Source organism: Schistocerca gregaria, chromosome 5, assembly GCF_023897955.1.
Source record: "Schistocerca gregaria isolate iqSchGreg1 chromosome 5, iqSchGreg1.2, whole genome shotgun sequence".
Taxonomy (NCBI): Eukaryota; Metazoa; Arthropoda; class Insecta; order Orthoptera; family Acrididae; genus Schistocerca; species Schistocerca gregaria.
The window spans coordinates 45,209,190-45,231,942 of NC_064924.1; the positions used below are offsets into that span (position 1 = coordinate 45,209,190).

At 39.0% G+C, this 22,753-nt stretch overlaps 1 protein-coding gene across 9 annotated transcripts in view; it reads right to left on the bottom strand.

The window, feature by feature from the left end:
• Nucleotides 1-1,105: 1,105 nt before the first annotated feature.
• LOC126272078 (RB1-inducible coiled-coil protein 1) overlaps nucleotides 1,106-22,753 on the bottom strand; it is a 295,670-nt gene continuing 274,022 nt past the window's right edge. For all 9 annotated transcript variants that reach the window (XM_049974636.1, XM_049974639.1, XM_049974631.1 and 6 more), the window contains exons 21-22: nucleotides 8,496-8,563; nucleotides 1,106-3,481 (exon numbers count right to left, since the gene is read on the bottom strand). In XM_049974636.1, the coding sequence (XP_049830593.1) occupies nucleotides 3,302-3,481; nucleotides 8,496-8,563 (248 nt within the window). In that variant the 3' untranslated portion in view covers nucleotides 1,106-3,301. The remainder of the gene's footprint in view (nucleotides 3,482-8,495; nucleotides 8,564-22,753) is intronic.

Consider the following 22,753-nt stretch of genomic DNA (forward strand, 5'->3'; position numbering starts at 1 on the left):
TGAAGTGAACTTTAAGTGGCACTAATTCAAGGACATGTCCCGGCACTTTACAACTATTATCCCATAGTAATGTGGTCCTCCGATCACTCCACAATCTTATTATAATCTACTTTATATTTACTTTACCTACTATTTTAATATTCTATTTTCTGAATCTTTACTGAGCCTTCATACGGCAAATGTTGAAGTGCTTCTGTTTTATTGTGGAGTTCCTTTGTTCTGCCCTGGATAACATAAAAATATCATACTTATCCTGTTATCATGATCTTCACCTTTACTGTCATTTTTGTCTTTCTTTGTCCTGTGTCTCAACAATAACTTTTACCAGTTTCTGGAATGTGATCTTTTCAGTGTCTGCTTCTACAAATGTCTGGTAGTATATAAATGCTGTGTGAAAACAAGTTACAAAAAATTAATAATTCTAGTATTCTGAATAACGAGGATGTAAAAACAAAATGTTAGCTGTTAAGTATGTTGAGAAGAGTGTACAAAGAGCCTAGAACACACAATTTTAGCACGTGGAGTGCATACGTAAGCACACAACATTTAACTGCATGACACTGGGTTACGTGAGGCATTGCTGGAACTTTGTCAAGAATAATAGATTGTCCAGCCACAAGCAGTAAAGGCTGACACAAAAGTTGTTCGCAATATTAAGCGACCCCACTCTTTTTTTCTGTCAAATTTCTGGTGAGTCAGTGGACAAAACAACTGCCAATGATTACTTTCTAGTCCCCATCCAATGTTTTATTTGTATAATCTGTATTTTACTTTCCAGCAGAATCTGTAACAGCTTTGTATTTAAAACGTAAGTGAGCTATTAGCTGGGGCCAATTAGTGACACCCCATGTGGTGTCACTAGTGGTGTCAGCAGATACCTACAGCTAATAGACTCCTTTTATTGCACTGTCCTGTTAAAGTTTTGCTATTAGCAGCTCCGTGGCACCACTGGCTCCACTTAGCTAGTAGTGGTCTAAGAGCGAAATAATGCCAACCACGTAAGAGGGAAAGAGAATAGCAAATGTCACTTGTATCAATAAAGAAGTCATGTGATAAGATCTTGTTAAGAATTAAGCAACAGAGCCAATGACAACATAAAAACAAATTTGAACAAATAAAAAAAATTTATTCTATATTTGTACAGTTTCATTTACTCAGGGCAAAGGGTGACATGACGTACACTGTATCTTTCAAAATTAATGACATTTATGATTAAAAATGGGAGACAAACTAAGCTGGTTCACTAACCCAGACCTAGGCAAATATTACTACATACAGGCGCCATTATCTTTGGATCTTCCAATCTTGTGTTTGCCACAAATCTTTATCCACCCAACTAGGAACCTACAAATCTTGTTCAATAAATAATAACTATACTGACCAGAAGATCCATAATACAGTCCATTTCCACAGAAAGTGGACTGGATTTTACATCACACAAACATCTCAAAATAACACACAGTCAAGCAAATGAATAAACGTGTGTTTAAATACAAACATACGCAAACGTAACTAGCAGTCATCATTCTCGATTTGCAACATGACAAACATACGGAGGCAACCTCCACAGTTCTGATCACATCCACATCTTAAAATTAACACAGTAATATAAATTACTTCACCACAAGGTTCATAAAATTACTTAGGCACAACAGTTTTTGTCTTAACTTACAGATTTAGTCTTCAAACAATCACTGATTAAAATCATCCTGCTGCCCAAGCATTACAAGTGAGCTCCTTATAACAATTTTGTGCCATCTCAAAAGAGTTATTAGCAATGTAAATCTTTATATTACAAAACAGCCTTGCTGGGGGAAAAGAAGAAACGTTTGATTAAAAGACTTAAAAGCTCTGTAAGTCTATGTGATCTCTTAAATGCATATGAAAAAATATATTAGTATAAATATTTTTCCAAACACTATATACATGCCATGCATATGCACACAAAGTGTGTCTGCTACAGTATTTACTTATATTATAAGTATATAATATTGCACAACTGTATTTACAAAGCTTGGTTGCACGCTTAATAATTACTGATAATTGCGCCAAGCTTAAAAATCACTTAATACAAAACTACACAACTGGAGACTTCTGAAAGAAAGTTTTACCTAGTTCTAGTTTATTTTCCGTACACTGCCAGGTTCAACAAACATTACACAAGAAGAGCCTATACAATTTACAAAATAGTTAAAATTATTAACACAAAGATAACATCCAAAGGACAATTCTTTGAAGAACCAGAATATACTGTTAGCTTAAGTATATTTTTTGCATCACAGCCCTACAAACTGTTATAATACCCTAAAGAACATTGTGAACACTTTTCCCTAATCTATACTTGAATGCTGTCAACATAAAACATGTTACAGAAATACTATCGGAAACAGATCTAAATCAAGGAAGGAAACCCTAGAAACCGAAGTGTCATATTCTAGGTACCTGTGTTTCAGTTTCTGGAAAATATTATAAACAGACCAGAAAACAATTACTGTTTTATCAAATATATACAAGTCCTCTCCATAAAATTACAGCTAGGAACGAGTTTGTAGTTCCAACTAAGGTACTATAAGACTCTACTGCTTATTAACAACATCATCACAATTTATACAAAATATGTACACATAGGAAATTAATACTCAAGCAATTTGTATTGATTACACTCTCAAGTTATCCAAAACATCCTGTCAAGTAATATGTTGCTAAACTAAACACACAGCGCATAAGAAAGGACAACACTATTTTAAATTTTTCTGACTCATCCTATCTAGCTAATGACCGTATATACACACAATTTACAAACAGTCTGAAAGTTACAGTGCATACAGTAGTATGTAGCACATTGTAACTTCCTTGTAAATAAAAGTTTTTGGAGCAGCATTTTCAGCATCAAGAAAGAAAAGGAAAAAAATAAAGCAAGGTACATGAGTTCTGTTACTCTGTGTTGATGGAACTTTTATCAGAGTGCCAGCCTCTGACATTTGCCTCTAAATCTAAAAATAATCTTAAAAGTAATTACACAATTTCTATACAAAACAAAAGTTTCAGGACTATTAAATGTAATCATAATATCACTAACAACAATAAATATTTTACTTATAAAACATTACTCTTGTTGAAGAAAAATGGTGTTATGCTGACTGGGAAAGAAAAAAGTAATAACACAAAGGGATAATACTGCAGCACCAACTTTGCAGTGCATCATGTTAAAATACAGCCAAGCTTCCTAACCGCATATTTGCCAAGAAGTTTGTTTTATGATAGTAACTGAAAGTGCAAAATAAAAATCATATCTGACTAATTAGGTGAGCGAAGAATCTTTAGTTGTTGAACTGGAGCTGGAACCACCAGAGCACTGATGATGGTGGTGGTGATGGTGCTGGTGATGGTGCGTACAACGAGGAGCTGCAATCTTCGGTAATGGTCGCACCTTTACTCGGAAGAACTTGGTCCCCTTAGGCACATTAAAACGATTCTGAGGCTGAAAACACACAGGACATTTTGCAATTTTTACTGTATAAGTATATTTTACATAGATTTCAATCTATCCTTAATCACCAAATACAATATCTTAATCTGGACATTTTAAGGTTAGACCTACTATCAATGTGTAAGACAACTGATTAAAAACATCACTTAATTGAATGCATACTAACTGGTGTAGAACATATGTACTGACATTGAGCCATTAGATCTGGAATGTGTTGTGTGTAGGCATTTGCAACATTATGAAAGATCATGATGTTCAATATAAATATATGAAGGTGGTTTGAAAAGTTCTTGTAATCACCATGAGAGGCCAGCGCTAGTGCAATGAGTTGCTCACGTGATACTCATTGGACTGTTTGTTGCCTGTGAGCACGTGCCAAGTCAGTGTTCTTGGAAGAGAGCTGTGGAGGTGACGTGGCTCTGTTGTTCTTGTGTCGTGATTTGTGAAGATGGGAGGGGAAAAAAAAAAAAAATAAAAAAAATAAAAAAAAATTGAGATTCGAACAGTTATTAAGTACAGGGTGACACAGAAAAACGGAAACATTTCTACAATCCAATAAAACTAGAAGTGATGAAGGAAAGAAATTGCATTCATAGTAATTGAATCCTTACAACTTTGCCGGTTTTTTTTTTTTTTTAAATTACGTCCTTTAGGCGGCATTGTCTTGTACAAATACATTCATGAAATCCGCTGTTGAGATTCCTCATTGACTGCTGCAACATCTCAGCTGAGATACTGTGAACTGTATGCTGTATTCTCTGTTTTAACTCATCCAGGGTTCTTGGCCGAGTCGTGTGGACTTTACTCTTGAGGTAGCCCCACAAGAAAATATCAAAAGCGGATAAATCTGGTATTCTAGAGGGGAGGGGGGGACATGGAATGTTAGCAAATCATGAGATCACACTGTTGCCAAACAATTCTTGCATGCCATTGACTGCCGTACAGTGTGAATGTTGCTCTGTCCTGTTGAAAGCAGGCTTCTTTAACATTTGGAACAGCTGTTCAACACAGGTGTAACAAAAGTTCATAACATTTCCACGTAGCGATCGGCGTTGACAGTTATTGCGTTTCCCTCTTCATTTGCGAAAAAATAGATGTGGTGAAACACACCACCATACCGTCACTATACTAGCGTGTAAAGAGCGCTCATGAACGTCATTAAGATTTTTGTTCGCCCAGTAACAGTAGTTCTGTTTATTCACATAACCTGTGATATGAAAATGTGCCTACCTGACATCCACAACTTCTTTAGAAATTACATCGTCATTGTTTATTTTTGTTGTCATCTGTTGACAGAATCCTAATCGTAACAACTGATCGTTTTCCTTCAATTGCTGCACAATCTGTAGTTTGTATAGATGAAATTTTACATCAAGGTGAAGAATTTTGCAGACATTCTCCTGGGACACTCCAACCACTGCTGCCTGGGTACATATTGAACGCTGTGGGCTCTGTAAGACAGACTCACGACATCAATGTTCGCTGGTATTGAACGCTGTGGGCTCTTTAAGACAGACTCACGACATCAATGTTCGCTGGAGAACGCACACTTCTTGGTCGTCGTGTTCGTTTCTTCTTGAGGGTAGATCCAGTCTCTTCAAAGTTATTAATCCAACATTTTATAGTGTGTCTTGATTGAACAACATCATAATGTCCTAAATTATTAAAATGTCAAAACTCCCTCTGCACCACTACTAAACTATCATTATTTTCAGAAAACATTTTTATGATTAATGCATGCTGCTGTCCATTCTGCTGATCCACGATTACTGAAATCGTGGACTGTTTAATCGCTAACTGTCAAGCCTGCCCATGGCTGCCACTATTCATTTCAAACATTCCCGTTATTATGTGTCACACTGTAATGGAAGGTATGAAATCAAAGGACATTCATGCCAATTTCCAGAATACACTGGGGGACTCTGCTCCTTCATATTCAACTGTTGCCAAGTGACCAAATGAATTTAAATTTGGTTGGGAGAGCTTAGATGATGATCCGCACAGTGGTCAGCCAAGATGTGTCACTACTTCAGAAATCATTGCAAAAGTGCACAAAAATGGTCATGGTGGATGGCCGATTGAAACTGCACGAAATGGTCAAGCTTGCCAGATGACATCTGAATGGGTGTCTCACATTTTAACTGAAGAATTAGAACCGAAAAAATTTTCTGCTAAATGAGTGCCGCGGCTGTTGACGCTGGATCAAAAACATGTGCCACCACCGTGGCAAAAATTACACTAACTAAGGTATGAATTGTTGCCCCACCTGCCTTATTCAAATGATATGGCTCCATCAAACTTCCATCTCTTCCCGAAACAGAAAACTGTTTTGGTGAATGAAGAGTGACATCGAACAAAGAGCTGATAGCTGGAGTCAACTATTTTACAGGCCTGGAGGAAACTCTAAGAACTTTTCAAACCACCCTCTTAACTTTGACAATATTTCAGATTATATTTACATATTCTCTTTCATTTTCACTTCCTAGATACTACAGTTTCACTTCCTGTTTTAGCCTATGTCATCCTTTTAGCAGAAGCTTTATCTTGTGTTCATTGATCTGCAAGGGCATGCCCACCACTCCACAGCTCTAAGAGAAATGAAAAAATATAGTAGTCGGGTGTTTTTTCTTTCAAGGTTTTTAACAGTGCCGGAACTGGAACTTTTTCATGGCTACTTACAAGTCACCATTCGCCTTCCAGAACATGAAAAATACTCCCTTACCCCCTCTCCCCGACTCTAGCTGTCCCCAAACAAGCTACTGTATCGGTAACCTTGATCTGCTGGAACTGTTATTGTGATATTTTCATTTTCTCACTGTCTTACTTTGTATTGCCTTGCATCACCTAGTATCTAAATATCTTACCTGTCTAGTGTGGACTTTATACCCCACTGGCCTGTCTTTGCTGATGATTAACTCTCCAAACATGTTACTGCTTTGTTTCCTACACCAAAATTATTACTTCTAAGGACATAGCTTATTGAGCACCAAAAACAGTCTAGTACACTTTGTTTATCTCAGTCTGAGGCTCATTTCTGCACACTTGTATTTCCACTTTTGTAAATGGATCATTTGTTCTCCCTTTCCTTTTTGTACTAGCATTTAGAGAGCAAGTATTTTTAGGTAGTTGCCCTGATACCATAATTCTCAATCTGTAGAAGTAAATAATAGGTTACTGTTATGATCCACATAACATTCACATCCACACAAATTATACAAATGTATGTGCGTATATATGTATCTTCCGCGTATCCTCCTAAACCAATAGACTGATTTCAACTGAACTTTGTACAGCCTGGAAAGAATCACTGTGGGGGTAAGAACCACCCACCTATGAAAGGGGGGGGGGGGGGGGGAGCATGGGAGTGAAAAAGCATTAAAGCCCACAACTCAAGAATACCCATACTTAAGTTATCCAGCATTTGCGAACGAGAGCACTTTGATCTGCAGCAAATTTTACACACAATTTCAAACCTCAACGAAACTTTTCTCACTGATGACCTCCACAAAATGATGAAAGTAAAACAGTTTGGCACTTAGTACATTTTTGCATTTCATGCAGTAAAACTGCCATATGAAGCATGACTTTTACTTTACTACAACTTCACTACTAACTCTATTCACAACATATTTCGTATATAGTATCTACACGCATCGCTGAATGTACCTACAAAAATAGGTCATTGTATGACATACGGTTCAGAAGATGTGACGCCATAAACACTGAGCCATGAGAAACTGCCGCATTGTGCATGGAGTTTTGATTTAGGACTTCTTTACTAATAACTCTATTCACAACACATTTTACAGACAGTAGCCATATATACCACTGGATGCACCTGCACAACTGTATCACTGTACAGTACATAGTTCAGCAGCTATGACATCATGAACATTCAGCATGAAAATAAAACTGCAGCATGAAATTTGCTAAACATACAGGTGAAATATATCTGACGTGTAAATGGGTGAAGCCACAGATAAAAAGCTCGTCCTAAAACCTTGGAATATAATTTCAATCAACTGTGGTACTCCATATTAGTTACTATCTCGAAATAAATACTGTAGAGGTATGAAGCAACAGACTCCTATTGGGATGAGCCTGATAATGGATAATGAAGGGAGCATGAGGTGATGGACACAGAGTGAGGGGGAAGGAGGAGAATAGGCACAGATAAGACGTGGAGATTGACAGAGATGAGAAATGGAGGGGCGAGGGGATGGACACAGAAAGAAAAGGAGAGAAGATGAACAGGGAGAGGAGGTGGGGCAGGCCGATGGAGGGGGAAGGGGTAGATGAAGAAGTTGAAAGGAGCAGGTTGTTGAAGGGGGGAGGAGCAGACTGAAAGAGGGGGGGGGGAGGAGATGGACGGAGAGAGGAGGAAGGACAAGATGGACAAAGAGAGGAGGAAGAAGAAGATGGACTAATACAAGATTGGAATAAATAAACACCTGGGCAATGTCGGTTTTCTCAGCTAGTAAATAAACTAAACTATGAGCCAATCGTCCCCAACATGTCAAAAGCATTAGTAGTCATTGCCATTGCATGCATGATCGCCCTTGATGTGTGGCTGGAAAGAACGTGACCCCTAAAAATAACTGTAAACATAGAACACCACGAGAACTTTCATCTAAATTTGTTACGCCCTGCTGACATTTCAGTTCCTGTTCTCGCAAATGAAATGAACATAACCCTGTGGAATCTATTTGAAGTTGCTACAAACTAAACTTTGCATAATCTTCTGTAAGAAGTATATGTGCTAAGAATCTTTTTTCACATGTCTCTGCATTCTCATAAAATCAGTAAGTAGATAACAGAATACTCTATCTCTGTAGGTGCCCTTGAGTTGCATCTTACTGCTGTGTTGACATAACTCAGTCACATAGCTTTTTCCAAATCACTTCGTTTTACAATACACGTCTAGCAAATCCAACCAGCAAATGAAAATAATTTTATTGCTTTAAATAGTACTCTAAGGCACATGTGATAAATAACATTAACTCACCTTTAAAGCATGGCAGTATTCTTTATCTGTTACTTCACCTGTGCAGTAAAGTCTCCTTTGGGAACCATCTGAAATTGCAAAATGGCGATCTTAAGTCTCTACAATATATACACGAGTACAATATCAAAATTTATGCAAGAGTGAATGACGTTCATGGTAATATGCACAGTTACTTTCATGTAAGTTACACCAAGGATTAAAATACAGAATGAAGTGTATATGTGTTGTCTGTTCTTTCAAATATGTCTGAAAGAACAAACACCACATATGAATTAGAATGTTGAGAAACCCCAAGTTTCCATTTTATGACAATATTGAATCACTCATGATTTTATACTTTAAACATATAGGCTGATCATGATCTAGAGAAACTCCACATTTTCTGATATTTTCTGTGTTATTGTGCAGCCATTATATTGCCCGTACCAAAGGGAAACCCCCCCCATATGCACAAAAGACATGGGCTTTCTCAAAATTTTATGTTGACAGCACTGTTTTAAAGAGAGAGAATAATCGACATGTGCCTATAAATCAAGATAAAATGCCTGACCTAAGGCCATTCGTACAATTCCTACCAAAAGAATAAGTAATCAGAATTTGTAGACTGCCGAAATATATCAAAGAATGATCCATGTGTGGAATATAATTCCAAGAAAATGGAAGGTAGGTGTAATTGACTTGAATAAAGTATGCATTAAGTAACGTTTTTACAAAATAATGAGAAAGCCCACGTGTTCACTAAGACAATTTTAACTTAACGTCAAGAAAATATATCACGACTGGCTACAGTTCATTGGCATTCTTCCCTCCACATTCATTTTAACAAAAAATGAGAAGAACATAAGAATATCAGCGTAATTTTAAGACCTGAAATGTTTTCTGTGTCTTGTGAAAAGTTTAGTTTCTTGAACATGTGGAATTTCTCAATAGACCCATTGACATATAACTAAGGTGGTGATGGCCAATGATCTCCCTTAGTGCACGTGCACACCAAGCTGAAACTGTTGTGGGAATCAGCAAGATGCCGCGAGTAATTATGTTATTGAGCAAGGGCTTTACATCAGTAGTGTGTGCCATTAAGTTGAAAATTTGGCTCTAACAGGAGGAGTGGTACAGTAGTCTGTACAGTTGTGGTGACTACTGTGTCCAGATGGTGTCATGTCAGTGCAAGTGCCTAGTAAGCAGGACACTCAGTTTTGAATCCCGGTCCAGTGCAAATTTTCAACTTCCCCATTGATATAAATCAATGCCTAGCCCCACTGATATAAATCAATGCCCACTGGCACCTGATGTCTTTGATTTATTTGTGTCTAGAATGAAGTGTATCCAACTCAAGAAACACAAGCATGAATTGGTGTGCCCATAAGGTACGGCCCTTTTCTCTTGCTTTATCTCTCATCTTTTTCTACTTCTCTTTTTCAAGATTTGGAACAGTCCTGATGAGCTTTATTTTCAGTTTCAAACAACCTCCAATGATGAAGTATTAGGCTACTCTTCTCACAAAGGCACAAAATAACATTTGCTGAATTTCAGTGAAAATCTTTCTCAAACCTATGAATCCTAAAAATGCAGTAATTCATATTCCTTGCTCCACTCTGTAATTTCATATAAAACTCGCAAATGGTACAATGAGCTGAGTCTTACTTCCAAAGCCAACTCCTCCTCTAATTATGTCTACCCAGTTGACGATACATAAATGATCTCGCGAATGGGCTGGACTGCAACCTGCAGTTGTCTGCTGACAGTTCTGTGATGTATGACAAGCTTTCAAGCTTGAGAGACTGTAGGAGGACACAAGATCACTCAGTGAAAATTTCTAATTGGTGTGATGAATGGCAACTGGCTCTAGATGTACAAAAACACAAGTCAATGTGGATGAGTACATTAAACAAACCCATAATGTCTGGATACAGTATTACTAGTATCCTGCTTGATGCTATCATGTTACTTAAATATCTAGACATAACACTGCAAAGCAATATGAAATAGAATAAAAATGTGAGGACTGTGGTAGGGGAGGCAAATGGTCAACTTTGGTTTATTGGGAGAATTTTGGTAAAGTTTTGTTCATCTGTAAATAAGACTGCATATAGGACACTACTGTAACCTATTTTTGAGTACTGCGTGAGTGTTTGGGATCTGCACCATGTCGAATTCTAGGAAGACACTGAAGCAGTGCAGAGGCCGGCTGCCAGATTTGTTACAGATAGATTTGAACAACACAGAAGTATTACAGTGCTGCTTTGGGAACTCAAATGGGAAACCTCAAAGGAAAGGCAGCATTGTTTCAGAGGAACACTACTGAGAAAATTTAGAGAAGCGGCATCTGAAGATGACTGCAGAATGATTCTGCCACCACCAACGTATCTCTTGCATAAGGATCACCAAGGTACATACAGATACATAGATATATCTTTTCCCCTGCTCTATGTGCTAGTAGAAAAGGAAAGGAGATGTCTAGCAGTGATGCATGGTACTCCTGTCGAGCATTGTAGAGTGGCTTTCTCAGCACGTATATAGATATAGATGATAATTTTAGTGAACATATTGTACATTAGAGATATGCCTCTCTTCTTGAATGTCACTATTTCCTTTATCAACTATCTGCATCATTTCTGATTCATTACTCGAACTATGTAAACATTTTAAAAAAATACTGGAATATTTGTACAATTCTCTCTCTGTTGTTGAGTACTGCATAATCAATCAATCAATCTCTCTCTCTCTCTCTCTCTCTCTCTCTCTCTCTCTCTCTCTCTCTGTCTGTCTGTCTGTCTGTCTGTCTGTCTGTGTGTGTGTGTGTGTGTGTGTGTGTGTGTGTGTGTGTGTGTGTGTCACGTATCCCCAGCATCAAAGTTGGCAACAGAATTGCAAGTTTCTGTCAGATGCCACTAGTGGTCGTGTGGAATCCGATGGACTCAATGCAGCATGCTTGTTGAGCCACACCTCTGGTGGTTCCATACCACGAGTGCCCTCTGCCGCCACATTATACGACGGCAGCCCCACAGCTCACCCGCACTTGCAGCTTCTCCACTTTGTGACACTATTCATAAGCCACCTAGTTGCAGCTCTGATCCATCGTTAGTGCAACAGAGTCTCATCCTTGTTGACACAGAGCAAAATTCTACTTCTTGCTGCATTATTTGTATTATTGAGTCTTTGTATTCTTTGAGAAATACATGGTAAGTAAATCATCTTTTTATTGTACTGACTTGTTTCGTTTCTGTCCTGCTTTCCTATGACGATAGTTGTCACACCACTCTACATCCCACCTCTCCTTATTGTTGCATTTCAAGTTGTACACAACATACCTGGTGACGAGTACTTGGGCCTATGTGTGGCCATCTTCAAGTCAAATTTACTTCTTCCTGTTCTGTTGTCTTTTAACTGATTTTTCCTATTGTTTCTTGTATTTTGTGTCCTCAGTGTTTACCCTGCTTGTGCTCTTTATTTTCTAAGGTCTGCAGCTGCTGCTTTGAACCCCCCCCCCCCCCCCAACCTTTTTTTTTTCTCTCTGTGATACTTTTCTCGCTGTTTGTATTTGTGCATTGCTCACTAAACAATGGGTACTACACTGCAATTGCCTGCTGCACAGCCTGCAGTTGATTTAGCTCAGCTTATTCAGTTTTAGAGTCAACAAATGTTGCAACTGCTTGAAGTAATGAATCACTTCATGAAAGCAATGATGACTTCATACAAGATGCCAGACCCAATAGCAGCAGCACTACATGCGAATGTGCTGCCATTTTGAGTGTTTAATAATGCGAAGGAAGTCTGGACAGAGTACCTTGCACAGTTCAATGTGCATATCGCAGCTCATCACACACAAGGTACTGACAAACATTCTTTCTTCTTGGCCATGGTAGGAGTGGGTGTTAATGCTTGTATGTCCCGCCCTGACCTAGTACAAAGGCGCTTGCAAAGTATTATGAGGGCAGGATACAAGTGGTGGCTGCCAGTTGCAAATTCTTTAGGTTGCATTAGCAACAAGAAGAGAGATACTTTCAGTGACTTAATTTGCAAGGCCTTACTAGACAGTACAGATTCAAATATGACTGTGGCAAATTTTATAGTGAGGTAATGTGATGCCATCACACGCAATGAAGCTGACTCTTAAATTTAGGAACAGATTCTTTAATACGCAAATCTTTCCTTGCAACAGGTTCTGCCAATTCTGTACTATCAAGGTTCCTGCAAAAATGTAGCGGACAGTTGAGGTAGTGCCTATTTGTTCAGTAGACAGACACAGCAAACATGCCTCGCAGCTGGCTCACAACAGTGGCCCATCTGGTGTCTGCGCTCACGTGTTGTGGCTGACACGAGATGTGAAGTCATGCCCTCCCGGTAAAACAGCAAATGATAGTCGATCCCACCCCTAGTGTGAAGCGACTTGTTCCTTCATGCCAATCTAAGTCACAAAAAATGTGTACTGTGTTTTTAGAATCCCCCGGGAATCACTAGTGCAAAACAACACTGTAACAGCCATTCAGGAAAGGCTCCCAACTCATCTGCAGCCTATGTGAGGACAACAAACTATTTGTGTGTCTAACTACTACTGGACAATCAGTCCATTTGCAACTGGACACTGGACTTTCAATGACTTTGCCCAATCGTTACACTTATGGATTGCTTGGCACACCTTAGTTGGCACATCACGTAATAAAGTGACAGCATATACCGACCACGACATTCCTGTTTTGGGCACTTGTAACTTTCCTGCAACTTTCTGACATTTGATGAAGACAATGACATTTACAGTGCTTTCCTCCCAAGAGAGTGCTAATATTTTTGGTCACAACCCTTTTGGCTTGTTTGGGTTAAGCATTAAGGACAGCATACTTCCTTCAATCCTCGGGACAGTGTTGCTAAGTTATGAGTAGAATTTCACGGTTTGTTTTTTGAGGATTTTGGGAAAGTCAATAATTTTGTTGTCCATGTCAAAGTGAATGGTAATACACAGCCACATTTTGTTAGAGCTCATCCTGACCCTCAGGCTCTTCAAGAACGGGTGGCTCAGGGACTTGCTGTTTTGCAAGACAGTAGAGTCATAGCACTCATTACTGCTAATCACTGGGCATCCCCTCTTCTTAGTCTGACAAAGTTGTCAAGCAGACTCCATTTGTGCACCGATTTTAAGAAAACTGTGAACCCTCAATCGCTGACAGTTATCTCTTACTGTGCCTGGAAGAACTGATGGTTAAAATGGATGCCAATCATTGCTTTTCCAAAATTGATTTGCAAATATCATTACTTGCAAATACCACTGGACAAGCAGTCGTAACATGTCTGTCATTAACACTCATATGGGTCTCCATAAATTTTTGAGACCACAATTTGGGAGTGCTTCTGGGCTCGCCATTTTTCAGCACTTCCTGGAGCATATGACCGCAAAAGTTCCTTTTTACTCGAATCATTTAGATGAAATTGTCATCTGAGGCTGGACTCCTAATGAACACATTAACAATTATCACACTCTCTTTCAAGTGTTGTTTGCAGGTGGTCTCATGTGGAAGAATGTTCTTTTTGTTTGGTCACAAAAGTGTAAGTCAACTTTCCAGAAATTGAAAGATGCTTCAGTTGGTGACTGACGCCTTGTTCATTGTAATAAAGCCAAACCTCTTGGCTGTGGATGCTTCCCCTTACAGTGTCTGTGCAACTGTGTCACATAAATTTCGTGCTGCTGACAGGCTAACTGCCATTGCTTTGAAACTGTCAAACAAAGCTAAGGGTAATTAGTCACGAATTGGAAAGGAGCCTCTTGCGATTGTCTATGGCATCTCTAAGTTTCACCAATATCTTTTAGGCAGAAAATTTTCCTTGGTGACTGACCATATACCCCTACAATCTTTGTTTAGCCCTTCTCAGTCAGTCTCAACACACAAAGCATAGAAACTGCAATGGCGGGCTACTCTTCTGTCAAATTACCATTATGACATTGTGTATCAGCCCACTTCCAAACATGTCAACACGGATGTTCTTTCTCGCCTGCCTCTTAGCCCAGATTCAACATTTAACAAGTCCTCTGCTTCTTGTAGATACACTGATGCACAAGACCAGAAAATTGTCCACTCCACAGTTACAGATCCTGATTTGCAGATTCTGTTGCATTCATTCGTACTGGTTGGCTGCATTCAGCCAGACCAATTCATAGCTCTGGGGTTCACCGATATTTTGCCAATTGGTGTACTCTTGCAGTGCACCAATGTGTCATTTTGCTTTGCATCGATAACGATCAGTCACATACTGTGGATCCACATGCTCTCGTGCCTGATGTGTTTCATTTGCTACATCAAAGTAATCAGGGCGTCATTTGTATCCAACATTACTGCACTTCACACCGTTTGGATGTACAGATTGAACAGTTGATTTCTCAGTGCTAAGCCTGTGCCAAACAATAGTCAGCCCAGCCTCAGCAGTTCTTTGAATGGCCCAAACCTTGAGTGCCTGGGCAATGTCTCTACTTCGATTTTGTGGGTCCTTACTGGACTACAGACCGGCTCACCGTCGTTGACACTTTCAGCAAATTTCCCTTCATGGTTCCTATGCTCTCTACTACAGCTAATTTCACTATCCGGACCTTGTCGTCAACCTTTCGCCTGGGGGATTGCCTGAAGTGATTGTGACTGACAACAAACCTCAGTTTTTTGCTACTGAGTTTGAATAGTTTCGCACCACCTCTAGCATCAATGATATCATCACGAGTGCACAGTTCCAACCACACTCCACCAGCAAAGCTGAACACTTTGTGTATGAACATTTAAGCACCAGATGGATGAATCTGGTGCCTCCCACACATGGAATGAAGCTCTGTTGCTACACTTGTCGTCCAACTGCTGCCAGCCATGCAACGGATGACCACCGGCGGAGTTTTACATTGGCAGCACCACCCCTTGCTTCAGTTGCTGCACCCACCCTGGCGGACTGTGCCCGTTCCGCCCAGACATGCGAAGTATCACGCCCTGAGGCATGCAAAATATCACGCATATTGCATGGAGGATGCAGGTGCTGGGAGTGAGGCACCATTGTAGGTTTTCCTCAAGGTTCTATGCTTCTCCTGCAGGACCATAAGGAATGCTGAGGAGCCACAATCAAATTCATCCTTGTGAATTGTGTGATCTTGCCACAGGCTTCACGCTTTCAGATTCTGTGCCCGCCTGGTCGCAGCGGCCGTTGCTGCCTCCAATTCCCATGGGCCTTGCACTGTCAGTTCCAGTACCAGAGCCAATGGAAGTTAACGCACTTTCACCACTGTTGCCATCTCGACAGCCACCATTGTCTTGGGATGGGACCCTCTTTCCAGCAGCTGTCTCATGTGGTGCCTTGGGCTTCTGCAGTTGTTAACATGCCTCCATCTTGGAGCTCACAAATGGTATGGGTTAGATTATCACACTAAAATTCCACATCAACCTGTACAAAACTCTTGCATACAGGGACCTGTTTACATCTTCCTTTCTAAGTTCATCTTTACTTAGCTTTAGGGGATAGTGGAAATCATCAAAGAAGTGTCAGCGAGAGAAAGTTTCAAAAAGGTTTCAAATTATTTGTCAACTTTGTTGGAGAGTGCTAAGTGATCCCATTCTCTAATACTGGTGGTGAGCATTTTACAGTTTAAAATTTGGTCAATAATTATATAAAATACTGAAAAAACTTTTTTGTTGTCTCTGGAAGCCGCTGGAGAGGAAACCTGCAACTGGGATTGTGTGACCACGAGTAAGAAGTGCATAAATGGTTGTAGGTTAGTGCGTTGTGGGATATGGTGTCAACTGTATAATAAGGTGTTTCACTGGGGTGAATGTAGCAGGAAAGCAAGTGGGGAACTTAGCAAAGCCTTCTCCTAGAGCTGCAGAGCATGTAGCAGGAATAGACTCGGTAGTTGAGCAGGAAGTGAGATTGTGTGTCCTCCAGGCACAGTTAGAGGATGCTAGACAAGAGCTAGAGGGGCTACAGAGGCTGAGGGTGGAGAAGTGGGAGCTGGCAGCTGACAACAAAGGCATTAGGGAGTGAACATACTCTCATAGTTTCATTTTGAATGTTAAGAATAGATTTAGACAGCTGTCAAGAGTCATGTGGAAAGGAGCCTCCAGTAGTTAAGGAGTAGGTAAAATGTAGCAGACTCCACCATTGTCAGGAAGCCTAAGTTAGAAATCAAAATTGAAGAGGAGAGGTTCCCAGAGATAGGTAACAGTCTCATCGCATTACAGCAATGTAGCAGGAGACATTAGGTAATGACTACCAATTCAACAGAATTTTTAAACCAAGTGCTGGGCTCAATAAGGTGACAAAACTCCAAGGCCTTGTATAATACTACAAGAGCCCATAACCAAAAACAGGATTTGTTGCTTTATGGCCAAAACCGTATAAAATGGTTAAATTAGATGACTATGAATCTCACTAGGTGTGCAGTAACGGTCAAAAACGTCACAGCTCCATGTGGGTCCATTTCTGCAACGTCAAAAAAAAAAAAAAAAAAAAAAGTGCAGATAGTATTATCACAATACATCTCATATTAAAAACGTACATAGATTCTGTCATTTTATCATCAAATTGTTTATTTTCAGACATTTTGCATGAAGTATTTGGCTGAGCAAATTTTCAAATCTGTTAACAAACCACAACAGCCACTCAGTTCAACTTACTCTTTAAAATTCTGAATGGCTGTAAGGATTACTAAATTAGTGTTTTCAGAAATTCTTACATTAGCTACACATTCAAAAATGAAAAGAACGTGCCATGGTTTCTAAGTCCGCAATGTTGAGAACTGCTATTTACTTGTTATGCTCTTGTCCCTTGAATCATGTCTCATGAATGCAACAACATGATGTATAAAGAAGCTCTGGTTTAATTTTTAATTAATAATTGGTCACAACAGCACATGGCACAGATTATAGCAAATAAAACCATCCATATTAATCATTACATGCACTATGAATACTGTCATGGTATTGTTAATCAAACAATGAATGCAGAGCTAACTTGCCAAGAACACGAGAAGACAAATACCAAGATTGTTTATCATGTTGTCAAATTAGTTAATGAGGTCACGTAATTACTCAACATTCAACACTGACATTTTCATGCTAGTGCTTAGGAATATGGAGCTTTTACAACTTCAGCAAAGATTTAGATCGTTGTTCTAAATTTGGATTCATCTAATTCTAATCCTTGCAATCTACTGCTGTGTAAAACAGATCTGCCGTAGTATTTATTAAAAACATATATATTTCACAAATATGAGCAACACTCATTCAAAAAAAAAAAAATCTAACAGGTGTAAACCCTATTTGTTTCTAATAGAATGACAATCAGGGACATTATAATTTTTCCATGATTTTCCAGCTGCCAACTACCAGAAATGAGCAATGTTCTTTTAGATGAAGATTAAACGTCCACAAAAGGTATTATCTAACATAAACTTCACTGTACGATTTTTAGATTTTGTTGTTGTCTTCAGTCCGAAGACTGGTTTGATGCAGCTCTCCATGCTGCTCAACCCTGTGCACGCCTCTTCATCTCCGAATAACTACTGCAACTTACATCCTTCAGAATCCGCTTACTGTATTTGCCTCTTGGTCTCCCTCAATGATATTTACCTGCCACAATTCCCTCCAGGACTAAACTGGTAATACTTCAATGTCTCAGTGTCCTACCAACCGATCCCTTCTTCTAGTCAGGTTGTGCTACAAATTTCTTTTCTCTCTAGTTCTATTCAGTACCTCCTCATTAGTTACCTGAGTTATCCACCTAATCTTCAGCATTCTTCTATAGTACCACATTTAAAAGCTTCTATTTTCTTCTAAACTGTTTATCGTCCTTGTTTCACTTCCATTCATGGCTTCAATCCATACAAATACTTTCAGAAAATATTTCCCGACACTTACGTCTATACTCGGTGTTAACGAATTTCTCTTCTTCAGAAATGCTTTTCTCGCCATTGCCAGTCTACATTTTATATCCTCCCTACTTTGACCATCATCCGTTATTTTATTGCCCAAATACCAAAGCTCCTCCACAACTTTAAGTGTTTCATTTCCTAATTTAATTTTCTCAGCATCACCTGATTTAATATGACTACATTCCATTATCCTAGCTTTGCTTTTGTTGATGTTCATCTTATGTCCTCCTTTCCAGGTACTGTCCATTCCGTTCAGCTGCTCTTCCATGTCCTTTGCTGTCTCGGACAGAATTACAGTGTCATCGGCAAACCTCAAAGTTTTTATTTCTTCTCCATGGATTTTAATTCCTACTCTGAATTTTTCTTTTGTTTCCTTTACTGCTTGCTCAATATACAGATTGAATAACATCGGGGATAGGCTACAACCCTGTCTCACTCCTTTCTCAAACACTGCTTCCCTTTCGTGCCCCTACACTCTTATAACTGCCATGTAGTTTCTGTACAAATTGTAAATAGCCTTTCACTCCCTATATTTTACCACACTCACCTTCAGAATTTGAAAGAGAATATTCCAGTCAACACTGTCACAAGCTTTCTCTAAGTCTACAAATTGCTAGAAACATATGTTTGCCTTTCATTGATCTATCTTCTAAGGCAAGTTGTAGTATCGGTATTGTCTTGCATGTTCCAAAATTTCTACGAAATCCAAATTGATCTTGGGAGCTGCAGCTTATTCACTGGCTTCTAACAAAGACTTTCATACCATTAAATACGATTTTGTAAGGTTTTTTTAGTATCAGAAAATTGTCTGATTAGTACAATGCAGCACTAAATTTGTCAGATACCAATTTTTTCTGTATCTGGAATACTAATTTTATCATATCCAACAGATCTATGATGTAATGCTTTGTTACCAACTGGTAAAATTTTTAACCCTTTCATAACAGTCTCAAAATGAGCGGTGCTCACATTCTTCTGAACAATGATTTTTGCACATTGACTGACCTAAATCTACTAGTAAAAGAGATTTTCAGATGGTCTGTTACAATTCTGAAATTACTGTATTTTGGTTTAGGGCAGTGAAATCTCTTGATTTTATGTGGTTTCTGCTGTATTGCTGCAAGTCAAAACTTTTGGTTGTGGGCTCTCCAACTACAAGGATTTTACTGAAGAGGCTCGGGTAATAGCAGTAAAGGCTGGGAATAGTCGTAGTAGGAGATACTGGGCTGATGTTACAGGCAGTGACTTGGGCATGACTGCTGCTCAAATTTGGTCCACTAGTGTTAACTTTATACTGGAGATCCTGCATTACAATCAACCCCATTCCAATAGTGCTACGGTGTGTGTTAATACAGGATTTGGGAAGGTATAGACAGGTACCATTTGCGAGTATTCATAGGTCAGGCTAAACTAGGCGTGGTCTACACCTAAGGAAGATTGGGAAGAGAGATGGTAGCAAAATTTATGGCAAAGTTTGTAAGTGACACTATAATAGGTTGATCTGAGCTCACTCAAAGCCAAATTTCAGAGATAACTTGTAGAGAGGATAAACCTTTCTTTAGGATGATGTAGGAGGTATCACTGCTTAAGGAAGGCTCCTTTTAATACTGGAAATTAGTTCAATAAACAGGGGATGCAGACCAGAAGGCATAATGAGCTTACTTCATTAAAATATTTATGGAATTAAAAATTGAACAATGGAAAATTCAGGATGGAACAATGACAATATTATGAAAAGGATAGATTGCTACTCACCACACAAGGGAGATGCTGAGTTGCAGACAGACACAACATAAAGACTGCTAAATATTTCAGCTTTATGAAGTAGACAACAAATACAGTCACACAAGCACAACTCACACGACAGATTGTGATAAACTGTGCATGATGGGAGGAGCAGTCTGGATGATGGGGTTAAGGAAAAGGCTTGGACAGGGACAGTTAGGGGTAGCAGGGTAGGGGTGGGGTTACTGTGAAGTGCTGCTTGGGGGAAAGTTCGGGGACATGGTGCGAACAGGGTAGGACAGTTGGGTGCGGACTGCACAATTTTACCGTCACTCACCCCTACCCTGCTATCCCTCCCCCTCCCTGCCCCAGCTTTTCCTTACCCCCACCACCTAGATTGCTTCTTTCATCATGTGCAGTTGCTCGCAGTCTGGCCTTGGTGGCCAGAGGCAGTTCTCATGCGTGAGTTGTAGTTGCGTGAATGTGTGTGTGTGTGTGTGTGTGCACGCACATTGTGTGTTGTCTACTTTAGAAAAAGGTCTTTTGACCGAAAGCTCACATATTTAGCAGTCATTTTGTTGTGCCTGTCCATAACTCAACATTATTTCTAAGTGGTGAGTAGCAATATATCCTTTTCATAATACTGGCACTAAAAAATAAGTAGACGCTCGCTAATAGACCTTGACACTGACATAACTTGTATCTGAGAGTCTCATTTACATAACGAAGAATACTAAGGCTTCCTTTGGAGCAGTACATCGTATCTGACTTGTTTGCAAGGAGTTCATTACAGAACAGAGGTGTAGCCACTTATACTAAGAGTAATGTTTCATTTAAAAGAGTTGACATACCAAAACTCTAACACCAAATACTTGAAGGTCATTCAGGAGAGTTTGAATTTTCAAGGAAAATACTTTTTATAAAAGCCCTGTACATTTCCCACAGTTCAGAAGACAGAGTTTTGCCATTTAGACTTTATGCTGTGCTAAGCTCAGTTCTTAATAAAGACATGAAGCTGATTTTGTGTGAGGATTTTAATATAAACTTCCCAATGAATTCTCACAAGAAGGGAGTTACTTCCATTTTTGGAAGATTAGGAACACAGCAGTCAGTCTCAATACCGCTGATTATTATTATTGCATATTGAAGTATCAGCTATTAACAGCCTTCTTGAGTGAACTTGAAGGAATTGTCAGCTAACAAACTCACAACAGTACATGCCACCATATGACTTGACAGGTATATAGGCAGACTGTTCCTATCCTTCTGTAACTAGAATTCAAAATAAAAACATTGTGATCACAGATGTCTTCACAGTCAACCAGATTCATGGCCAGTCGGCTTCATGGTCAATTAACTTGAAGGGCACAATTTGGCAAAAATTTGTAATGGCCAGCTAAATCATGATGTACAGGTAGAATAGGATTTACAAATACGAGCAAACTTTCAGTGCAGACATTTAAAGCCATCCTCAAAGGGAAACCTTGGCAGAAACTCTACTTGACTAATAAATATAAATGAATTTCTTCCAACCTTTACCACATTATTTGATAGCTCTTTTCCATTTAAAATTTTCAAGCGGTCGAGCATACTAATAAGCAACCAATTTAGGTAACTAATGGCATCAGAATATCATGTAGGAGGAAATGGGAGCTCTATCATAATATGGAGGACAGTCGGAGCCCAGTAACGTAATTTCACTACAGGAAATGCTGTGAAGTGCTGAGGAATGTCATCAGATGGGCTGAAACAATCCATTATACCAAAAGAATAAACAACACTCAGAACAAAATAAAACTCCTTGGTCAATTGTGAAAGAGGCAACTGGTCAAAATTTGGGTGTTCAACGTATTACACCTCTCTTATATGAGAATAAAATTGTTAGCCATCTACCACAGCAGTTCGAAATATTTAAAAGTCACTTCTTGTTAATAGTCTGGAAGTTAAATCAAAATTTTATTGGTACAGGTAAATACGCAGAACTCTTGACAGTTGGTGTACATAGAGCTACAACACATTTAGTTGCACCACACTGGTTCCTGTTGACTAACATAGCTCTACTTCTTAAGTGCAATTCCTGTATCGCCCACACAGATCTCTGATGTAATACGTGGCTCACAAATGTGCTATTGTTGTCCTAGGGCATAAAATTTAAATGATTTGACTATAGCATGTGCACATGCAATACATAACTGATGCATGAATAGTTATTTCCAACTATTATCTACTGCATGCACCCCACATTTTTCATTATACATCTTACAAAGTATTCTCATAGCTATTAAAGATTCAAAAGTACAAATTTTCGGAGCAGCCTAACAGGATTACAAATCTGTGTGAGGCAAGGAGGCACATTTTATACTTTTTAATCTGCTTAATTCATTTTTATTTAAACAATTATGTTCTGTTTTTAGACTTGTCTGTGAAAGTTCTTGATGGATTTTAAACATTCAGATGACATTAAATTTTTTATTTAAATAATTACTTAGATAAATATTAGATTTTTAATCTGCAGCTTCATCCATGTACAAGTATATCGCACACAATGCACACATCAACTTCTCCCCCCCTCTCTGTCCATCTCCTCTGCTCCAGCCACGCCCATCCACTTGCATAACAGCTGCAACACACTCCAACACTC